The 16,329-nt window shown below is 51.0% G+C and overlaps 2 protein-coding genes across 5 annotated transcripts; one reads left to right on the top strand and one right to left on the bottom strand.

Moving 5' to 3' along the window:
• The first annotated feature begins 376 nt into the window (after positions 1-376).
• Positions 377-7,402, top strand: KIAA1191 (KIAA1191 ortholog). Its single transcript, XM_004175840.6, has 7 exons — positions 377-530; positions 608-798; positions 2,070-2,193; positions 3,353-3,477; positions 4,623-4,729; positions 5,036-5,172; positions 5,628-7,402. The coding sequence occupies exons 1-7, from the start codon at positions 503-505 to the stop codon at positions 5,834-5,836; spliced, it is 921 nt and encodes a 306-aa protein (XP_004175888.3). The 5' UTR covers positions 377-502; the 3' UTR covers positions 5,837-7,402.
• A 665-nt stretch (positions 7,403-8,067) lies between these two features.
• On the bottom strand, positions 8,068-16,328 carry SIMC1 (SUMO interacting motifs containing 1). 4 transcript variants are annotated; one of them, XM_030284202.4, is made up of 10 exons: positions 16,177-16,328; positions 14,169-14,888; positions 13,769-13,989; positions 13,079-13,148; positions 12,540-12,685; positions 11,950-12,105; positions 11,351-11,479; positions 10,314-10,470; positions 10,154-10,238; positions 8,068-8,825 (listed from the first exon to the last, which is right to left on the bottom strand). In XM_030284202.4, exons 1-10 carry the CDS (start codon positions 16,276-16,278, stop codon positions 8,605-8,607), a joined length of 2,007 nt encoding a protein of 668 aa, XP_030140062.4. In that variant the 5' UTR covers positions 16,279-16,328; the 3' UTR covers positions 8,068-8,604. The 4 variants fall into 4 exon arrangements, with proteins under 4 accessions (XP_030140062.4, XP_072791224.1, XP_072791223.1 ...); XM_072935123.1 differs by having other exon boundaries at positions 12,540-12,682; XM_072935122.1 differs by having other exon boundaries at positions 13,769-13,986.
• Position 16,329: the final 1 nt, after the last annotated feature.

The following is a 16,329-nucleotide window of genomic DNA, read 5'->3' as shown; positions in this document are numbered from 1 at the left end:
GTGCTGTAGCCTTCCCCTGTACCTGCAACTTGGGAGAGCAGGCTGGGCTCCCTTCCCTGCTGAGGAACGGGAGGGCAGCACCGAGATCATTGTTTCACTGATAGATGAAGGAGCAGCTGTAGAAAAGCTGTCACAGTGAGAGTGTCTGCCACTTACTCCTGTTCCCTGATGGGTTTGCCAGCTTCCAGGATTGTTTTTCCAGGACCTGTGGGCTGACCCAGCAGCCTGTCTGCAGGAGGACAGGACCTGTGGGCAGGACACGACCCCAGCCCCGCCACGGGCCGTGGGTGCGCCGCGGACCGTCCCGGCCCCGCGTGTCTCCCGCGAACTACACCTCCCAGCGTGCCCCACGCGAAACGACCCAATCTCGCGAGACCGCGCCCCTATAAAAGCACCCCCGCAGGCGCAAACCCCCTCAGGCTGAGGCGGCTCGCGGAGGTTCCGCTATGGCCGCTCCAGGCCTGCTCCCGCTGCCCCTCACCGAACCCCGCTGAGCCCCGCCATGAGCTCAGGGAAGCCCGACGCTCCCGGTAAGGTTCCCCAGGCGCGCCCCGCCGGCTCCGCTCGGGCGCGGCGGCGGGCGCTGAGCGCTGCGCTCTCTCCGCAGCGCTGGAGCCGGGCGGCGGGCCCCGCTCGGGCAGGATGTCGTTGCCCCTCGGCGTTCCGCGCCGCGCCTTCAGCTACGATGATGCCCTGGAGGACACGGCGCCCATGACGCCGCCGCCCGCCGATCTGTGCGCCGGCATGCTCTGGAAGCAGCCGGTCATCCCCGAGCGCAAGTACCAGGAGCTCTCGAAGGTACGGGCCCGGCGTGGCCTGGGGTACCCCGCTGCTCTGGCACCCGTCTCCTGGCATCCCCCTTTTCCCAAGCATTCCCCCCATCCTTACACCCCTCCTGCCTGCGGGCGCTGCTCCCCTGCCCTCGCAGCAGGACCCTCGGGAGGGGCTGGGGACAGAGCCCAGCCTGGCCTTGCTCTGGCCACATGGAGATGTGGCTGGGACAAGCGTGTGCTGAGCATCTCCTCTGTGTTTGTGGTTAAAAAAAATCCAGCAACCAGGTGTAATTAAACTAGAGCACAAGGCAGGTTTCGTTTGGATGTAAATGCTTTATAGTCAAGGTGAGGCACTGGCACAGTTTGCACAGGGAAGCTGTGGCTGCCCTATCCCTAGACGTGTTCAAGGACAGGTTGGTGGGAGCTCTGAACAAGCTGCTCTAGTGGAAAGTGTCCCCCCACCATGGCCGGGGATTGGAACTGCATGATCTTTAAGATCCCATCCAACCCAAACCATTCTGGGATTCTATGGTTTGGCCCTTCTAAATTTAGAGGTTGTTTTCTAAGTTTGAAATTAAGCTAAATGTTGTTGGATGGAAGAACTTAATTCTGTATCCTTTTGAGCTTAACCTCTACTTTATATCTCCTTGGTTTTTAAATCTCTTGTGGAAGACAACCAAAAGTTGTGGTTTGGTACAAAAAGTAGACTCTCCAGTATGGAACTCCTGTGTTGGGAGGAGGAAATCAATGTTTCACAGGATACTTTGTTTTCTAGCATTTCTTTTGTGTTTCTTTGCTGGGGTCTAGTGGTCAGTGGTCGAACTATGACCACCTGACACACTGAGCAAGAAACATAAGGAATGAGGTGGGAAAACAAGTTGTTCACTCCAGGCTGTGCTCTGTGACTGCCATTCTGTGAACAGCTGGTGCTTGAGCTGCCTGTGGAAGGTGCTCTTGGTGCTTTTGCCCAGTTGACCTGGAAATCCAGTTTGCATTTAGGAGAACAGATGTTCTGGTTTCATTCCTGTTGATCTTTTTGTACTTGGACTAACAACTTGTTTGCTGTGAGCCTGGTGGGTGTTCAGATGTTGGGTGCGAGTCACTTTTCATTGCTATGAGTGTCAGGTTCTGACCGTTCCTGGGCTGCAGTTTGCACAGCATAGGGATTTCTCCCATGGGATGAAGGCTGGCTGCCAGAGCAGCATGGCCTTGTCACACTTGTGTAGTTAGAGATGTGTTCTGGCCAGGTGCTGAGATACCTGCCCATCTCAAACTGTCCCTGCTGCTTCCCCACAGGATGAGGAGGGGGATGCCAACATGAAGCCTGTCATAACTCCTTCATCGTCCACAGAAAGTGTGAACAAGGTGCCTGTGGTGAAGGCCAAGGCCACTCACATCATCATGAACTCCCTCATCACAAGTAAGAACCCGCCTCTCACACTCTCATGTGTGGGTTGGGCACTTGGTGATGCCTTGGTGATGTCTCAGGGTAGTTCCTGGAGAACTCTTGGGTTCAGACTGCCTCTGTGCTGGTGCTGTGTGGGTTTGTTTTCTTCAGAGGACATTTCCAGAAGGAAGCAAGAAACTGGGGAATAGGCCACATGTGGTGCTTCTGTGTTTCCAGGGGTAGGAGTGCAGTTTGTTGTTGCTGACAGGACACTGCAGTCTGTGTTGCTGGAGTGCAGAGGCTGCTGCTGCTCTGTTTGATTATTAACTTGCTATTTCTGAATGACAAGCAGAGCTCTGCCATTAACCCAAGTAGTGAGGGGAGCTGATGCACTGGGCTAATGGAGCACTTGCTGGCATTGATGTTGTTAGTAGCAGCAGCTGCCTTGCCAATTGCAACACTTCTAACCACAAATCATGTTGCTTTAAAATAAAATGGGGTCAGTTATGTTTGCAGAGATGATGTATGCCCTTTTGCAATCAGAGGAATTATTTCTGTGTTAATCTGTCCATGCTGCCTCTTCTTTCAGCAGCTACGAAATAACCTTAAGATGGGAAGCGTTATCTGTTTTAAATAAGACAATGGACTTTTCCACTAACCTTTTTGTGCTCTTTTGACTTTTCTCCTCGTTCCACTCAGGAATGAACATCTTAACGCTGGGGTTTGGAGGAGGTGATGATGTTTTTCAGAACTGAAGTTGATATGAGTGTATTAGATGCTGGCTCTGTGTCTGGCTGAAATAGCTTATTTCACCTGATCTAAAATCACTGGGAGTCTTTAAAACATGGCCTGCAAGGCTCCCTTGAATGCAATGGGCCACTTAAAGTGTCCAATTTATTGGGTTCTCCTAGATTTATGAAGTTGTGAGTAGTAATGATGCACCGTCTGGGGTGAGATGGGATTAATTACAGGTGTTGCATTTGTGATACGTCTGGTGATTTGGGATAAATCACTGCTCATCTGACTTAGCCCAATGTCTCAGGGTGATTGTCAAGTCAGAATATCTCACCAGCTTCATATTTCTGCCTCAGCTTGTTACAATGTGTAAATGATGAAAAAAGGGTCTGCCTTCAGTTGCTAGAGCTGCTTGTGGTGGCATTTCTGTGTGAATTTGTGCTCTTGTGTGTTCCAGAGCAGACGCAGGAGAGCATCCAGCGCTTTGAGCAGCAGGCAGGGCTGAGGGAAGCTGGCTACACACCCCACAAAGGCCTCACCACTGAGGAGACCAAGTACCACCGCGTGGCTGAGGCAGTCCATGTAAGGCTTGTTTTCCATTGGATTTCTTTGTGTAGGATGTGTCTGGTTTAACATTCACCTGGTGATGTAACTTTTGGAGTGTGTTGCCAAAACTTTCCTTAAGCTGCTTCCTCTGAAGGCTTTTAGCTCGTTGTGTGGTAAAGTTTACCCAGTTGTATTTTAAAGTTAACATTAACCTTTGTACTTTTTAATCAGGTTTTTTTTCCTCAAATAAGTCGCATTTCACTGTCATATCCAACCATGACAGTTGTCTTTCCAAGTGGGGGCAACTCTACACAGTCTTAATTTCTTGCTGTACTTTTGAATGGGTTGAGTTGCAGTTGAATTCTGCAACTGCAAAGAGAACTTGTAAACTGTGCATTTCCATTGTGGAAGTTACCTGATGTGTCTTACTGAAAACAAAAGTCTTGAATGACGATGTTACTGTGGGCTGCTGAGCTCTTAAAAAAATTTTACAGTTGGAGTTTAATAGTCAGTCCTTCCAGTGTCCTTCCACAAGGCCAAAGTTTCAGCAACTGTGTCCATGAATTGCATTAGTGTGGCTTGAATAGCTACAGGAAACATTACAAGGTACCCTGTGTTCTTGTGTTTGAACTGTAACTGCCCTTCAAATGTCTTCTTTAAAGTTCAGTTTGTACTGTCCAGCTTGTCCATGCTTTGCATATACCCAGTTCCTGTTTATTTTGTGCCCAGGTTAATTTCTGTTCCAGAGCAGTGTTTCCATCCTGATGTGCACTAATTGCTTCACAGGGTCTGGTATTCCTGGTCTTGTACCTTCTGTGAGAACTGGTCTCACCCTCTTTAGAGAACTGGTGGGACTGAAAGCTTTGTTGTTCTTGTAAGTGCAGGAGACAAATGGGTGCTGTGGCATTTAGACCAGGTAGCTGAAGTGAATGCTGCATCCACAACCTCCCTGTGAGTGCTGCTGTTCCTTTCTGTAGCCTAAAGTGAACATTAAAAATGCTAATATTTTATGTGGAGAGAAACTTAAGGGGGTATATGCAGGTATTGTAATACTGGATACAGCTTTAGGTATGGTGACACTTTACCACTTGTGATAGAAACAATTGTCTGGTTTTGGTGAAAAAAAAATGGGTGTTGTATTTAAGCTGTTTTGCTTCTGTTTCTCTTGCCTCTCCTGGCAGAACCTAAAACTGCAGAATGGAGAGACAGCAAAAGATGACAAACAGAATTCTTCTGCTCAGTCCACTCCAAGCAGCACCCCCCACTCCTCCCCCCGGCATAAAAACAGGTACTCTGCCTCCTGTGGTTTCCTACATGCTGCTGGGGTGGGAGCTGCTACTAATAACCTTCTTATCCTTTGAGGGACTGCACAGGGTGAAATTTAGAGCCTGATGAGGATTTGTGTTGGGTAGATCTAAATGTTGGAAGCCTGTGGAACTTGAACATGCATAGCTTATCCTGGGTGGTAACAAACCTATTAAGATTTCTTAAATTGCCCCTTTTGACTACATGAAAAGTTCCTGGCATAGTGGGGTCACTTGAAGTATTTATTCTCATGTTTTAAACATCTCAATTTTTTTTTTTTTTTCCTTAGGGGCTGGTTTATCCAGGGATCCTCTACTTCTATCACTGGCTCAGACTTTGCTATGGAAGGTGGTGGGGACAGATTGCCATCTGAAAGATGGAGTTTTTTTGGACCCAGAGCTGTCCAGAAATCGGCCAGTGATGCAGGTATGTCCTTGAAACTCTGCCTTGACAAGAGCAAGGGGGAAACTCACACAACAGACTTGCTGGCTCTTTCTGGAGTCTTATCCTGCTTACCTTGTTACTCTCCAGGACCGCCTTGGGAATGTGTGTTAGTCATATAGTTTCTGTGCCTAAATATAGAGCAGTTGGGTAAAACCTGTGCCAAGGATCTGGAAGTAGAAATAACTTGCAGTGAGCTGCAGTGGGAGGGGCAGGGTGTGAAGGTGACAGCTTTTTACTCTTTCTCTGATATGTGATGCAACCAGGACTGGAAGTGCCAACCCCTGATGTGGAATAGGCTTCAGATGATATGAAGCTGCTGGAATTTGCATAGGCTGTCTGTGGTGCTGAGTGTCAGTGACACTGCTCACTCCTGGCAGCAGTAGCAAAAGCATTTGACTAGTTTTCCTAGTTCTTACTGTGATTTTTTTTTTCATCAGGAGGATTTACTGTTCAGTCCTACAAGGGTGCCCAGAAGCCATCCCCAATGGAGCTGATGCGTGCTCAGGCTACAAGGATGACAGAGGATTCAGTCACCTTCAAGCCACCCAAAATGGACATTCCAGGCACAGATGGGAGGAAACAATCTCCACGTTCCCACAATATCAAACCTCGGGATCTGAACGTGCTCACTCCCACTGGGTTCTAGAGGAAAGCTTCCAGTGTCTTTAGCAGGCTACAGGATGTCTTAGGCTTTGCTTCCCTGTCCTGTGTGCTGCAGTAAAGTAGGAAACTCTCCCTTTCCAGCTCTTCAGCTCAGAAAAAGAAACAGTCATGATAGTCCTGCTAAAGCCAGTCTTGGAAAAACTCCTGCACCAGTCCTATACCAATGTAAACCATCCTGTCTACTGCACTGCACTGGTTTGGGCTGCCAGACTGCTCTGGATGTGTCTCCCAGTACACCACACCACAGTGAAACCCTGAGCCATGTTTATTTTGGACAGGATTCCATGTGGTGTGTGAGTACCTCACCTGTATGCCTGGAATCTGATTGTCTTGTCCTGCTCAGTGCTGAAGGACCCACAGGAGGACTGGTTCGGTCAAGAGACCGAGCAAGGACTGAAAACTGGACCATTAACTGCCAGAAAGATGGGGGTATGTGGTAGGTCAGTATAAATGTGGCACTCCCTCACTATCCAGTGTGACCATGTTTTTTGTTCTTGGAATGTTTTTTAAAGGGAAAAGGGACCATTCTAAGATGTTCTCATTGGAAAGGCAGGGAGCATAATCTAATGGAACTTGGAAACAATGAGGAAGAATTCCTTTTCTTCCAACTCTTCATGTTCCTCTAAGAAGGTGGAAGTAATCAAGCTGGTGTGACTTGAGCCAAGTAATTCTCCTCTCTTTGTTCTGCAAAACAGCACTGTCCTGTGTTCTAGACAGCAGATTTGCACGTTTTGTTCTGATTTGTTGTAGCACTCTGGATGCTGCTTGATTTGTTTTTGTTGGTTTGTTTTTTTTATTTTCCCTAGAATTGCATAGAATGTATTAGACACTGGAAACACTTCTCAGACAGGGTATTTTGTTTTATCAGCATTAAGTGTGTTCTGCAGGGCTGAGGGAGGACTGGGTGCAGACCAAGGCTGAACATTTCTCCCTGCTAAGGTACAGCTGGATGTCATCCTTGACTGAGTTTGAACCGGTTCCTAGGAACAGCTAACACCAACTCTCAGGAAAAGTGGAAGGATCTCCTGCCTACCATGTTATCCCTTAAGCATGATAGGCAGCATTGCTCTGTAATCCTCACCTGTGCTGTGGCAAATGGGCCTCCTCAGGTCTGCTCTTGATCTCACAGTTGTGTTGCAGTGTCCTCAGCCAGCAGCAGCCTTGGATCTGGAAGTGGAAGCTTCTCTGTTGCCAGGACATTGTACAGAGGTTACTTAACAGGTGGTAATTGTTGAGCTCTAGGGTTTCTGACTTCTTAAACCAAACACTCTCCCTGGAGGGTGAGACCGGGTTGGTTCCCTTGGCTGGCTGCTGGCCCCTCTGAAGCAGCACATTTTGTAGCACTGCTCTCTCTCAACCTTCAGCAGCACTGCCAGTGATGTGTTGTGTGAAAGTCCCTCACCCAAACCAGCAGTTCTGTCACCACTCATTTGCACCTTGGCAATCAGGCTCTCATTTGACATTAATTTATTTGTTGACTGTATTCATGTCTCCTAATATGTATGTTTGTTTTGTTTGTTATAGGACAATAAAATCCTTGTGGAATGGAGGTCCACAGTGTGTGTTGCTGATGGCAGAGCATCTGTGGGAGAAATTTGGGGTTGTCCAGTTTGAGGTCAAGGTTCTGGTGGATAAGGCTCTGGCAGCACCTCACTAAGGTGAAATATTTGCCCACAAACTCTCATTTCACAGGGAGACTGGGTTTACAGCTAGGCTCAGTTGTGTGTTAGGGCTTGTGCAGATGAAACTAAATATGCAGTCTGTGTTTTCTTGAGCAATCCAAATTCATGTTCCTGAGATTTTGTCTCTTGTTGCTTGTGTGCTGGGTTTCCACCTGCACTGTGGAGGTGGGCACAGGTGTGGGAACTAGGCTGGTGTTTCTTTACAGATGTCCAGTTCCCCTCTGGAAAGTTGTGGTTTGGTGCTGTTGTAGTGTTTTTAGCTGCCCTTTAAAGTACTGCTGATGGAGCACATGATTCACCTGGGCTGGGGAAGTCTGAGCTCTGAATGCTGGTGTTCCCTGTGCTCCTGGAGTGTAAGCGGAGCTCAAAGTCATGGAACAGATTCAGGTACTGAGGTACAGACTGCTGCCGTGGTTCTGATTACACAGTGAATCTCATCAGTTGGGAAGGCTGGGGTTTAAAGTGTGGCCTTGTGGTGTGATCTGACAGAGCTCTTGACTTTGGGCAGCGCTGGCACCAAGACTAAAGAGTCTTAGCAAAAATGAAAATAATTTATTTTTTAAAGTCTACAAAGTGCTTTGTAAAATTGCATGAGGTAAACTTGAATGGAAATTCTGAAACAACGTAAACCAGACATCTTTCAAAAGAACCGTACAAACCAACCCCCGTGATGCTGAGATTGCAGCATGAGATGGGGGGGTTTATATTGAGAACATGAAGTTTTGTCCCCCTTCCTGCCTGCAGTGGTTGTCTCCATCAGGCAGCAGTGACAGTGAAGAACAACTCTTGCAGCATGAGCAATTTCTCCTGGATTTGTGGGGGAAAAGACTTCCTTTGGGCAGTGCTGGCATCAAGACAAAACTGTCTTAGCAAACATGAAAAAAATTAATTTTTTAAAGTACAAAGTGCTTTGTAAAACTTGAATGGCAATTCTGAGACAGTGTAAACCAAACGTCTTTCAACAGAACTGTATAAACCAACCCCCATGCTGCTGAGATTGCAGTATGAGATGGGGGTTTTATATTAAGAACAGAAAGTTTTGTCCTCCTTGCTGCAGTGGTTGTCTCCATCAGGCAGCAGTGACAATTAAGAACAACTCCTGCAGCATGAACAATTTCTCCTGGATTTGTGGGGGAAAAGGCTCCCCCAGGGTCTTCTGCATTCTGCTGATGAAGTAATTTATCTTCAGCTGAACGTCCAGCTGGCTGATGTCATCACTGTCCTGGAGCCTGGGCTTGGCTTTCTGAGCAATCAGCTTCATCCGGTCACTGACAGAGGTCCGCAGGTGCTCTGCAAGAGGAAATACTGGTGGGGAGAGGCAACATCCAAAGGGCTGCCTGAGCTGCTGGGATGGACCCCAGTGTGCCACAGGCGGTGCTGGAAATGGGTCTGACCCTTTTGTTATCCTTGATGGCTCTGCATAAGGCTTTGGGAAGAAGGAACTGCCCCCTCCTGAAGCTCACTTGGCATGCAGAGAGCCCAGGGAATGGGGAGGGGGTAAAGCTTGTGTAATCCTTGTCTTCTGTGTGAATGGCAAAATAGGCAGCTGCAAAGGAGTCTCCAAAGAGCCCAACAACAGTGATTGTCTAGGACTTCAGGGAGAGTGGGACTTTGCATATATGATGGTGGATTCCTCTGCATTCATGTGTGACAGCCTTAACCCTGGACTAAAGCTCCTGAAGTTGGAAGAAACTTCTGGAAAAATACAGAGTCTTACAGAATGTTTTGTGACTGTGCCAGTCTCCTAGGGTCAGAATTGCTGCTGTTTCCATGGCTGCTGTGGGTGGTGCTCCCTACACAGTTTACAGTGTCCTAGCTTGCCCAAAGGACGGCTTCAGAGGTGCTGAGGGATCTGGAGGGAAAGCCACATGAGGAGCGGCTTAGGTCACTTGCTGTGTTCAGCCTCAAGAAGGCCGATCAGACCACACTGGGGTCTACAGCTTCCTCAGGAGGGAGGGGCAGCTCCCATCTCTGCTCTACAGGACAGTGACAGGACCTGAGGGAATGACTGGACATGTGCCAAGGGAGATTTAGATTGGTTATTAGGGAAAAAATCTTCCTCCACACTGAACAGGCTCCCTAGGGAACAGTCAGGGCTCCACGGCTGCCAGAGCTCCAGGAGTGTGTGGACAACTATCTCAGGCACAGGGTGGGATTATGGGGTGTCTCTGCAGGGCCAGGAGTGGAGTTCAATGACTCTTGTGTCTCTTCTAACTTGGGATATTCTATGATCCCTCTGCCTTCTGCTTTTCTTCCTAAACTACCCTATTCTTCCACCTGCTGTGCAGCAACTTGGACAACAATGGGTACAAAACTGTCCAGTGCTGGGAAGTGCTTCCTTCCTTTAGGAAGAAGGATATTTTGCAGGGGCTAAACTTGGCAAAGTAAGGTGGGAGCTCTGATTAATGCAACATCACTTCTTTGACTGTTACTCTATAGTAACTATACTATATAGTATACTATAGTAACTATATAGTTACTATAATGGGTGGAGGCACACTGTCTTTCTAAGATTCAGTGGCCATGGGTCCAATAGCGAGGAGAGGAGGAAGAGGAATTTGGCTGTTCTGCTGCAGCCTCTGGATGAGACTGTTAGGGCCAGAACAAGCACTGCTTACCCAGTTTTACACCATGGTAACTCAGCAGCAGCAAACTCAAGTACTGCAGCATCTCATCCCACCTTTGCCATGTTGCTGCTTCATCCTAGGACAGGAGAGAATATTTGGTTAGAAGTTTTCTCAGAGGAAAACAAGTCAAAGGAGAGGTTGGACTGAATACCTGGAATTGTGGCAGCACGGAGGAGTGGCTCAGGAAATACAGGACCTTTTCCAGAGACATGGATGACATTGTGGGCACGTCACAACTATGCTGGAATAACAGCTCTAGAAGTCTGCAGCGCAGGAGCTGGCTCTCCATCGTGTTTAATAAAGCTTCCCTGGACACAAAAGGAATTGACTTTGGTTGAGACAGCACAGCCTGACCAGAGACAACTGTTCCAGCATGCTTCTGCTACCTAGTACAGATGTGGGGTGACTGCAGGGGCTACCCAAGCCATGCCCTGGCAGGGAGACCACCAGATGTGGTGAGACACCTTTGTTACGCAGCTTGGCCATGGACATATTTTCATCCTCAGGTGTGACCTGCAGCAGCTGGAAGTGAATACAGTCTCTAAAGCAAACTGAGCTGCTTCACTTTACCCTGCCCAGCAGCCTGTGTGGCAGTGGCTCATTCCTGCTGACTTGCAGGGAGCCCAGCCAAGCAAGGGTGATGTGGGGTCAGGAATAGACAGTCTGTATCTGTACTGGGCAAAGTGACAGCTTGGTTAGAGTCAGTTTGGCTTGGTTTATACCTGGTGTGTACACAGAGTTCTGCTGAAAGGGTGAGAAGGGCTGCTTGCTGGGCGTTATAATATGGGTTTGAAATGCTTGGGGACTTAGTGGTCTCTTCATGCCCTTGTGCTCTGGCTTTTCTTAAAGAAACAAACAAAGGATGTCAAAACAAAGCTGTAGGAACTGGATTATATTTCTGACTACCTGGTTGCCCGTGGGAATCGGTGATATCTTTGCCAGTGCTTGGCTATGCTGCACAGTACTGCTTTTTCAGACTCTCTTTACAGTCTTAAGGTCACAACTTTTAACAAGGGGGAGAATTGACTGTTCTCAGCAACACATCCTCTTCATGGGAGACACAGCCATGCTCTTGCTGGCTGGCCTTTCTATACCCTGTAGAACTTTATGCATCAAGACTTGGATGTAAATTGGGAGTAAGAACATTGTTCGCACAGGCAAATGCTGCCTTGCACATGCTTGTCTCACCTCTGGCTCCTCAGGGGGATATTCAGTATGAACGGGAATATGTCATCTGCAATCTTACGGGAGCTGCAGGTGGGAGATCTGTCCACTTCCACTGCCAAGGACAACATCCGCTGGAGCAGGAGCATCGCCCTGGGTGAGAGGGGACAGTCAGCACAGGGGGACTCTGCCCCTCAGCTTGCCAAGCAAGCCTTGGGGTGGTCCCTGCTTCAACCTCATGCGGTGAGGGGTATGGGAATGCAGTGGGCCAGGTTTGATGTCTCCTAGTGGCTTCTGAATCTGATGATTTTGCAAGCAAAGCTCATCCCCAGACTGACCCTCAGGAGGTCTTGGTGGCTCTCCTGAGTGCTGGAGCAGCATGGGGCTGCCTGAGCTGTGGGCCACAAGCTCCAGCCTTACACTACATGCAAGAGGATGACACTGAGCCAGTTTCCTACCAGGTGAGAGTCTTTTGCTCACCAAGCCTTTAACCCAAAGAACCAGCAAAGCTGGTCACAGGTCCAGCCTGGCTTCCCTGAACTGACAGCGAGAGTGCCTCTGACTTCTGCCTGATGTTGGGTCCATGATAATGCCAGCAGTGAGTTTGGAATTCTGGGGCTTACTTTTGGGCAAAGAAGGCTGTCTGGGCCTGGTTTGTCTGAGTGCTGGCCAGCCTTGGTGAAGATAAGCTGTGTTCAGCCCTGGCTTCTTGCAGCTGTTCCTGGGGCTGGGAGACCCCAACTCCTGTAATTGTTGCCACCAACCACTCAACCACTTCCCTGGAACAGAAAGAAGAATTTTATTTGGGATGTGCCTCATTTTGCTGTGTTCTGACCTTTATATCCACTTAGAGCTTGAGGAAAGGCCGTGAAAATGAAGAGTATGTTCCACCCACTTAGACAGGTTAGGGGGTAGCTCTGTTGAACAGCTCAACAGAGGAACCCTCTTGATTTGTACACTTGCCTACAGGATTGCCTCCTTCTTAGTCCTGTCCTGAGCAATGCAAATCTGACCTCATCTCTGGGAAAAGCCCATTCTGTTGTAACTGGTGGTTTGCTTTTGTAAATATTTTCCTGGTCCCTATAGCTGGCCTATGCTTTCCTTTGTCTCCCAAGTCTGCTTCTTGGAAAGTCTGACTGGACTCTTGACAAGTGTTCCCTAAGCCCCTGCCTCTCAGCTTCTGGTTAGAGAACAAGAAAGAGGTGTCCCTTACTTGACATTGTTGAAGCACAAGTCACATGAAAGCATTTTCTTGGCAATTGTCTTCTGCAGCTGGTGTGACTTCAGATTGTGGTGGAAGTCATCCTCCAGGGTCTGTACCACATACTGCAGGAAGAGGAGCCAGCCAGGGGGTTTCTTCTGGGGGCAGATGGAGAGCACATGAGTCTGGTGGGGCCACAGGCTTAGGAACACCAGGGAAGCTGGCTGTCTTGAGAGTGTACTGGTGTACATACTGAGGAGTAGTTGTAGGAGGAGCTGTGTGGCTCAGGCAAGACTCTGAAGGGCATTGCACTAGTGTTGTGACCCATAGAGGGTTTATCTGTGCCTTCTTCAGTGGGACAACCTGCCTAAAACTGTGCAGAGGGTTAAGGGAGCGCTGTGGATAAATGTGGGATTCCCAGCTGGCACTTGCTGTTGGACTGGCCAGCTCTGCAGCAGAGCACAGCCACAGGAAGCACTTAGGAACATTCACCCTTGGGCAGCATGTGCTGTGTGATCCCTGCCCCATGTGACACACAAGGTGCCAAGTACCTGGTGCTCCATGATGAATTTCACCCGTGTCCAGTCCCATCCCACCGTGGTGATGTTGGCTGGATGGAGCCTGCAAGAACAGCAGTGTCCATTTGTGCTGAACTGCCTGACCATCTGCTTGGAGGCACAGCAGCCTGTTAGCCCTTTCCCAGCCCTTAGCCCTTCCCTAGCCACGCCCAGCTCCACTTGCTCAGCTGCCTTCCCTGCCTTTGCCTCTCCATCTTTGCCCTCACCCCTTCTCCTCCCCACAATACATTAATTTTTTGGAAGCACCTGACAGGGGCTATAGTTCATGAAGATGTCCAAAACTCCTAGGCCTGTGGCCTCATAAAACATTGTACCTCTCTGTGGGAAGCCCAAGGGAACTGAGGGAGCTGCTCCAGCCACTGCTGGTACTGTTGTAGCCCAGGGAAGGCACTTCTACCATGTCACAGCAGTGAAGAATGAGATCTGTGCTTCAGGGCAAGGCAAACACATTCTTCTATACCCAAGGGCTCCCTTGTGTCACAACGTGTCCCTGACCCACCCTCAGAGAGCCTAGGGTGTGCCTGTGTTGGCAGGAGGATTATCCTGGGTTATAGGAAATCACTCCCTGTTCTGTGGGTGAACACCACAGAGAATAACCCTGATGCTGGGCAGACCCCTGGGAACACCTAGCCAGCCCCAGGGGGACACAAGGGGAACACATACATTTGGATCTTCATCAGCAGTGTGTAGATGTCATTCAGGATCTCCCCTTTGTAGGTGTCCAACAGCATCTGTTTGATCAGGTGGCAGATGATTTCTCTGGGGGGACAGTGCTGGCAGGAGACAAACTCATTCAGGAAAAATAAAGTGTCCTCCAGGCTGTTCTCCTCCATGGTGATGTGCACCATGTTCAGCTTCCTGCTGGGGATGAGCCCAGGTTTCTGCTGTGAACAAGGCAAGACAATGGGTGAAAGCTCCCTGCACACAGAGGAACCCAGCTATGATGTGGGGCTCACTGTGAAGGGAACTGCAATAACCAGAGCCCCTGACTGCCTGGCGAAGGAGAACAGGGGCTGCCCTTGCTCTATCCTCTACCACAGGGGCTGCTCCAAACCCTGTTTACCTTCTGTGTTTCCCTCTTGGGTGCTGTGCCTTGGAGGAAGAGGTGCTGGACTCCACTCCTGCTGAAATTGTGCAGTTTGTCCAGCAAGGCCTTGCTGCCAGCATCAGTACTGGCTGGGGTGGCTTGCTGCATTAGTTGGTGTGGTGGGAAGCCACTTGCTTTTGGCAAAGACCTTTGGGCCTCTCCTGGTGTTATAGGAATGGTTGGGGCAGGGCTCAGCCTTGGGGGGAAGTTCCTTTCCTGGCAGGGCCGGGGAGGATCTTCCTCTGGGCCATCAGCGCTCAAGCTGCTGTTGCTATCCAGGCTGGGGGGAGATGGGGACGGGCAGTCTGAGTCTGACTGTGAGTCCGAGCTGCTGTTAAAGCTGGTAGTGCTGTAATCCTGCTCTGAGCCCCAGCTGTGACGCATAGAGACAGGCGAAAGGAAGCTGCAGTTCCCCATGGTTTCTGCTGTGACCATGCTGGAACTGAGCTTCACAGAAATGTTGTGCGATGCTGGTTCAGGGCTCAGCTCTGGCACTGCCTGCATTTCTTTTTCTGCAGTGGGGCAGAGTTGGGAATGGGACGTGTGTGCTGCTGGGGCAGCGTTTCTGGAGTTCTGAGCAGCATCAAGGGTGGAGTGGAGAAGGCTGCACATGTCCTCGGTCAGGTCGATGATGGCGAGGCTGCCTGACGGTGTCGGCTCTGTGTTTGCATCCTCACAGGTCAGGTCAATGATCTCCTGTGGGGACAGAGCAGCAGCGTCAATGTCCTGTCCTGCCAGGAGCCTCTGCTATGGTGGCACTGTAGTCCCAGTCCAAGAGAGAAAAGAGCACCAGCCTAGAAGAACAGGGGCAAAGACCCTTCTGCCTGTCCAAGGGGGCCTGTGGCCCTGAGCTCTGGGCTCAGCCTCTGGTGACAGCACAGCTGAGCCTGAGACCAACCCAGGCTCTTCTTCCCCACTCCCTTCAGGGCTCATGTCCTTGTGCCTTGACTCGGAGCAGATCTGGCTGCCTGCTCAGCTCCTTCCCATGACAGGGAAATGCCAGTCCTATTGGCATGTCCAGGGAGGGCAATGGAAGCACAGGGAGCTCTCCTGTACCCAGGCAGGAACAGCACGCGATCCAAACCCTGCCACCTTTTCTATGGCACATTCCGTGCTCTGGAGGACAGGTGTGGCAGGAAACAAAGCTGCCTTTACATCTGTGGCACCAGGAACAGGCAGGGGGAGGCAGCTGTGCCTGCACCAGCAACAGGCCACATACTGCACTTCCCAGACTTTTGGCAGGCTCAGGAGGGGTCAGAGCCTGTCTGCTCTTGGGGAAAAAAAATCCCCCTCAGCACCTCAAAGCAGGGAACACGTTTAGCAGAGAATTCAAATCCACTTCCCTCCCCCCGACTTAAACCTGCTGCCTACCCCAAGGAGAGGGCAAAGCCCAGCGGGCTCCGGCACGCAAGAGGAGCTGTGCGGGAGGGAGGTGCAGGGTTCCAGCCGGCTCAGGACCCGGGACAGCGGTGCGGGGCTGAGGACCGGCCGTTTTCCCGTCCGAGCCCGAGCCTCGTGCCCGGAACCGCCGCCGCACGACCCCACCGGCCCCGCACCCGGCAGAGGAACGGCATGGGGGACAGCGGCGGCAACCGCCCCACCGCATCCCGCGGCCGGACCCCGCCGGGGCTGAGCCCTGCAGGCCTGGATCCTTCTCGGGTGCAGCGAGAGCGCCGCGGCACTCAGTGGCAGGCACCGGGCTCTAAGGGTGTATGGCCAAGGGGCTGGGACCCCTCGGGGAGCGCGCTCGTGGAACGGGGCTCTGCTGGCAGCAGCTGCCCGCGGGGACCCGAGCCCGGCCAGGAGAGAGGGCGGGAGGTCCTGAGGACGCGGCTGGGACGGGACGGGACCGGGAACTCACGCCCGCCCCTCCGCTGCCCCTCCGCTGCTGCTCCCCGCGCGCCTCCCGCTCCCGCCCGCCGCCGCAGCGCCGCCATCTTGCGCGGGACGGCGGCGCCGGTCCCGGCGGGAGTCACGGACTCACCGCGGGGGCGGGCAGCGAGGGGCGGCAGCGGCACGGGTGAAGCGGCGGCGAGCGGGCCTCCTCCGAGTCCGAATCGCTGAGGAGGACCACATTGTTCTCCATCCCGGCGGCGGACGCCGGCTCCGCTCGGGCGGCGGGGCCGCGGGGGCGGCG

This window comes from Taeniopygia guttata, chromosome 13 (genome assembly GCF_048771995.1).
Source record: "Taeniopygia guttata chromosome 13, bTaeGut7.mat, whole genome shotgun sequence".
Taxonomy (NCBI): domain Eukaryota; kingdom Metazoa; phylum Chordata; class Aves; order Passeriformes; family Estrildidae; genus Taeniopygia; species Taeniopygia guttata.
This window is presented reverse-complemented; position numbering and strand designations above follow the sequence as displayed.

Bases quoted from the DNA above. Each gene is read 5' to 3' on its own strand.
- KIAA1191 (XM_004175840.6), top strand. From the start codon at position 503: ATGAGCTCAGGGAAGCCCGACGCTCCCG. The intron at 2,194-3,352 runs GTAAGAACCCGC...TGTGTGTTCCAG, and splicing joins CATGAACTCCCTCATCACAA to AGCAGACGCAGGAGAGCATC. The intron at 4,730-5,035 runs GTACTCTGCCTC...TTTTTTCCTTAG, and splicing joins TCCCCCCGGCATAAAAACAG to GGGCTGGTTTATCCAGGGAT.
- SIMC1 (XM_030284202.4), bottom strand. From the start codon at position 16,278: ATGGAGAACAATGTGGTCCTCCTCAGCGATTCGGACTCGGAGGAGGCC. The intron at 12,686-13,078 runs GTACTTGGCACC...ATCTGCCCCCAG, and splicing joins AATTCATCATGGAGCACCAG to AAGAAACCCCCTGGCTGGCT. The intron at 8,826-10,153 runs GTAAGCAGTGCT...TTCCTCTTGCAG, and splicing joins TTACCATGGTGTAAAACTGG to AGCACCTGCGGACCTCTGTC.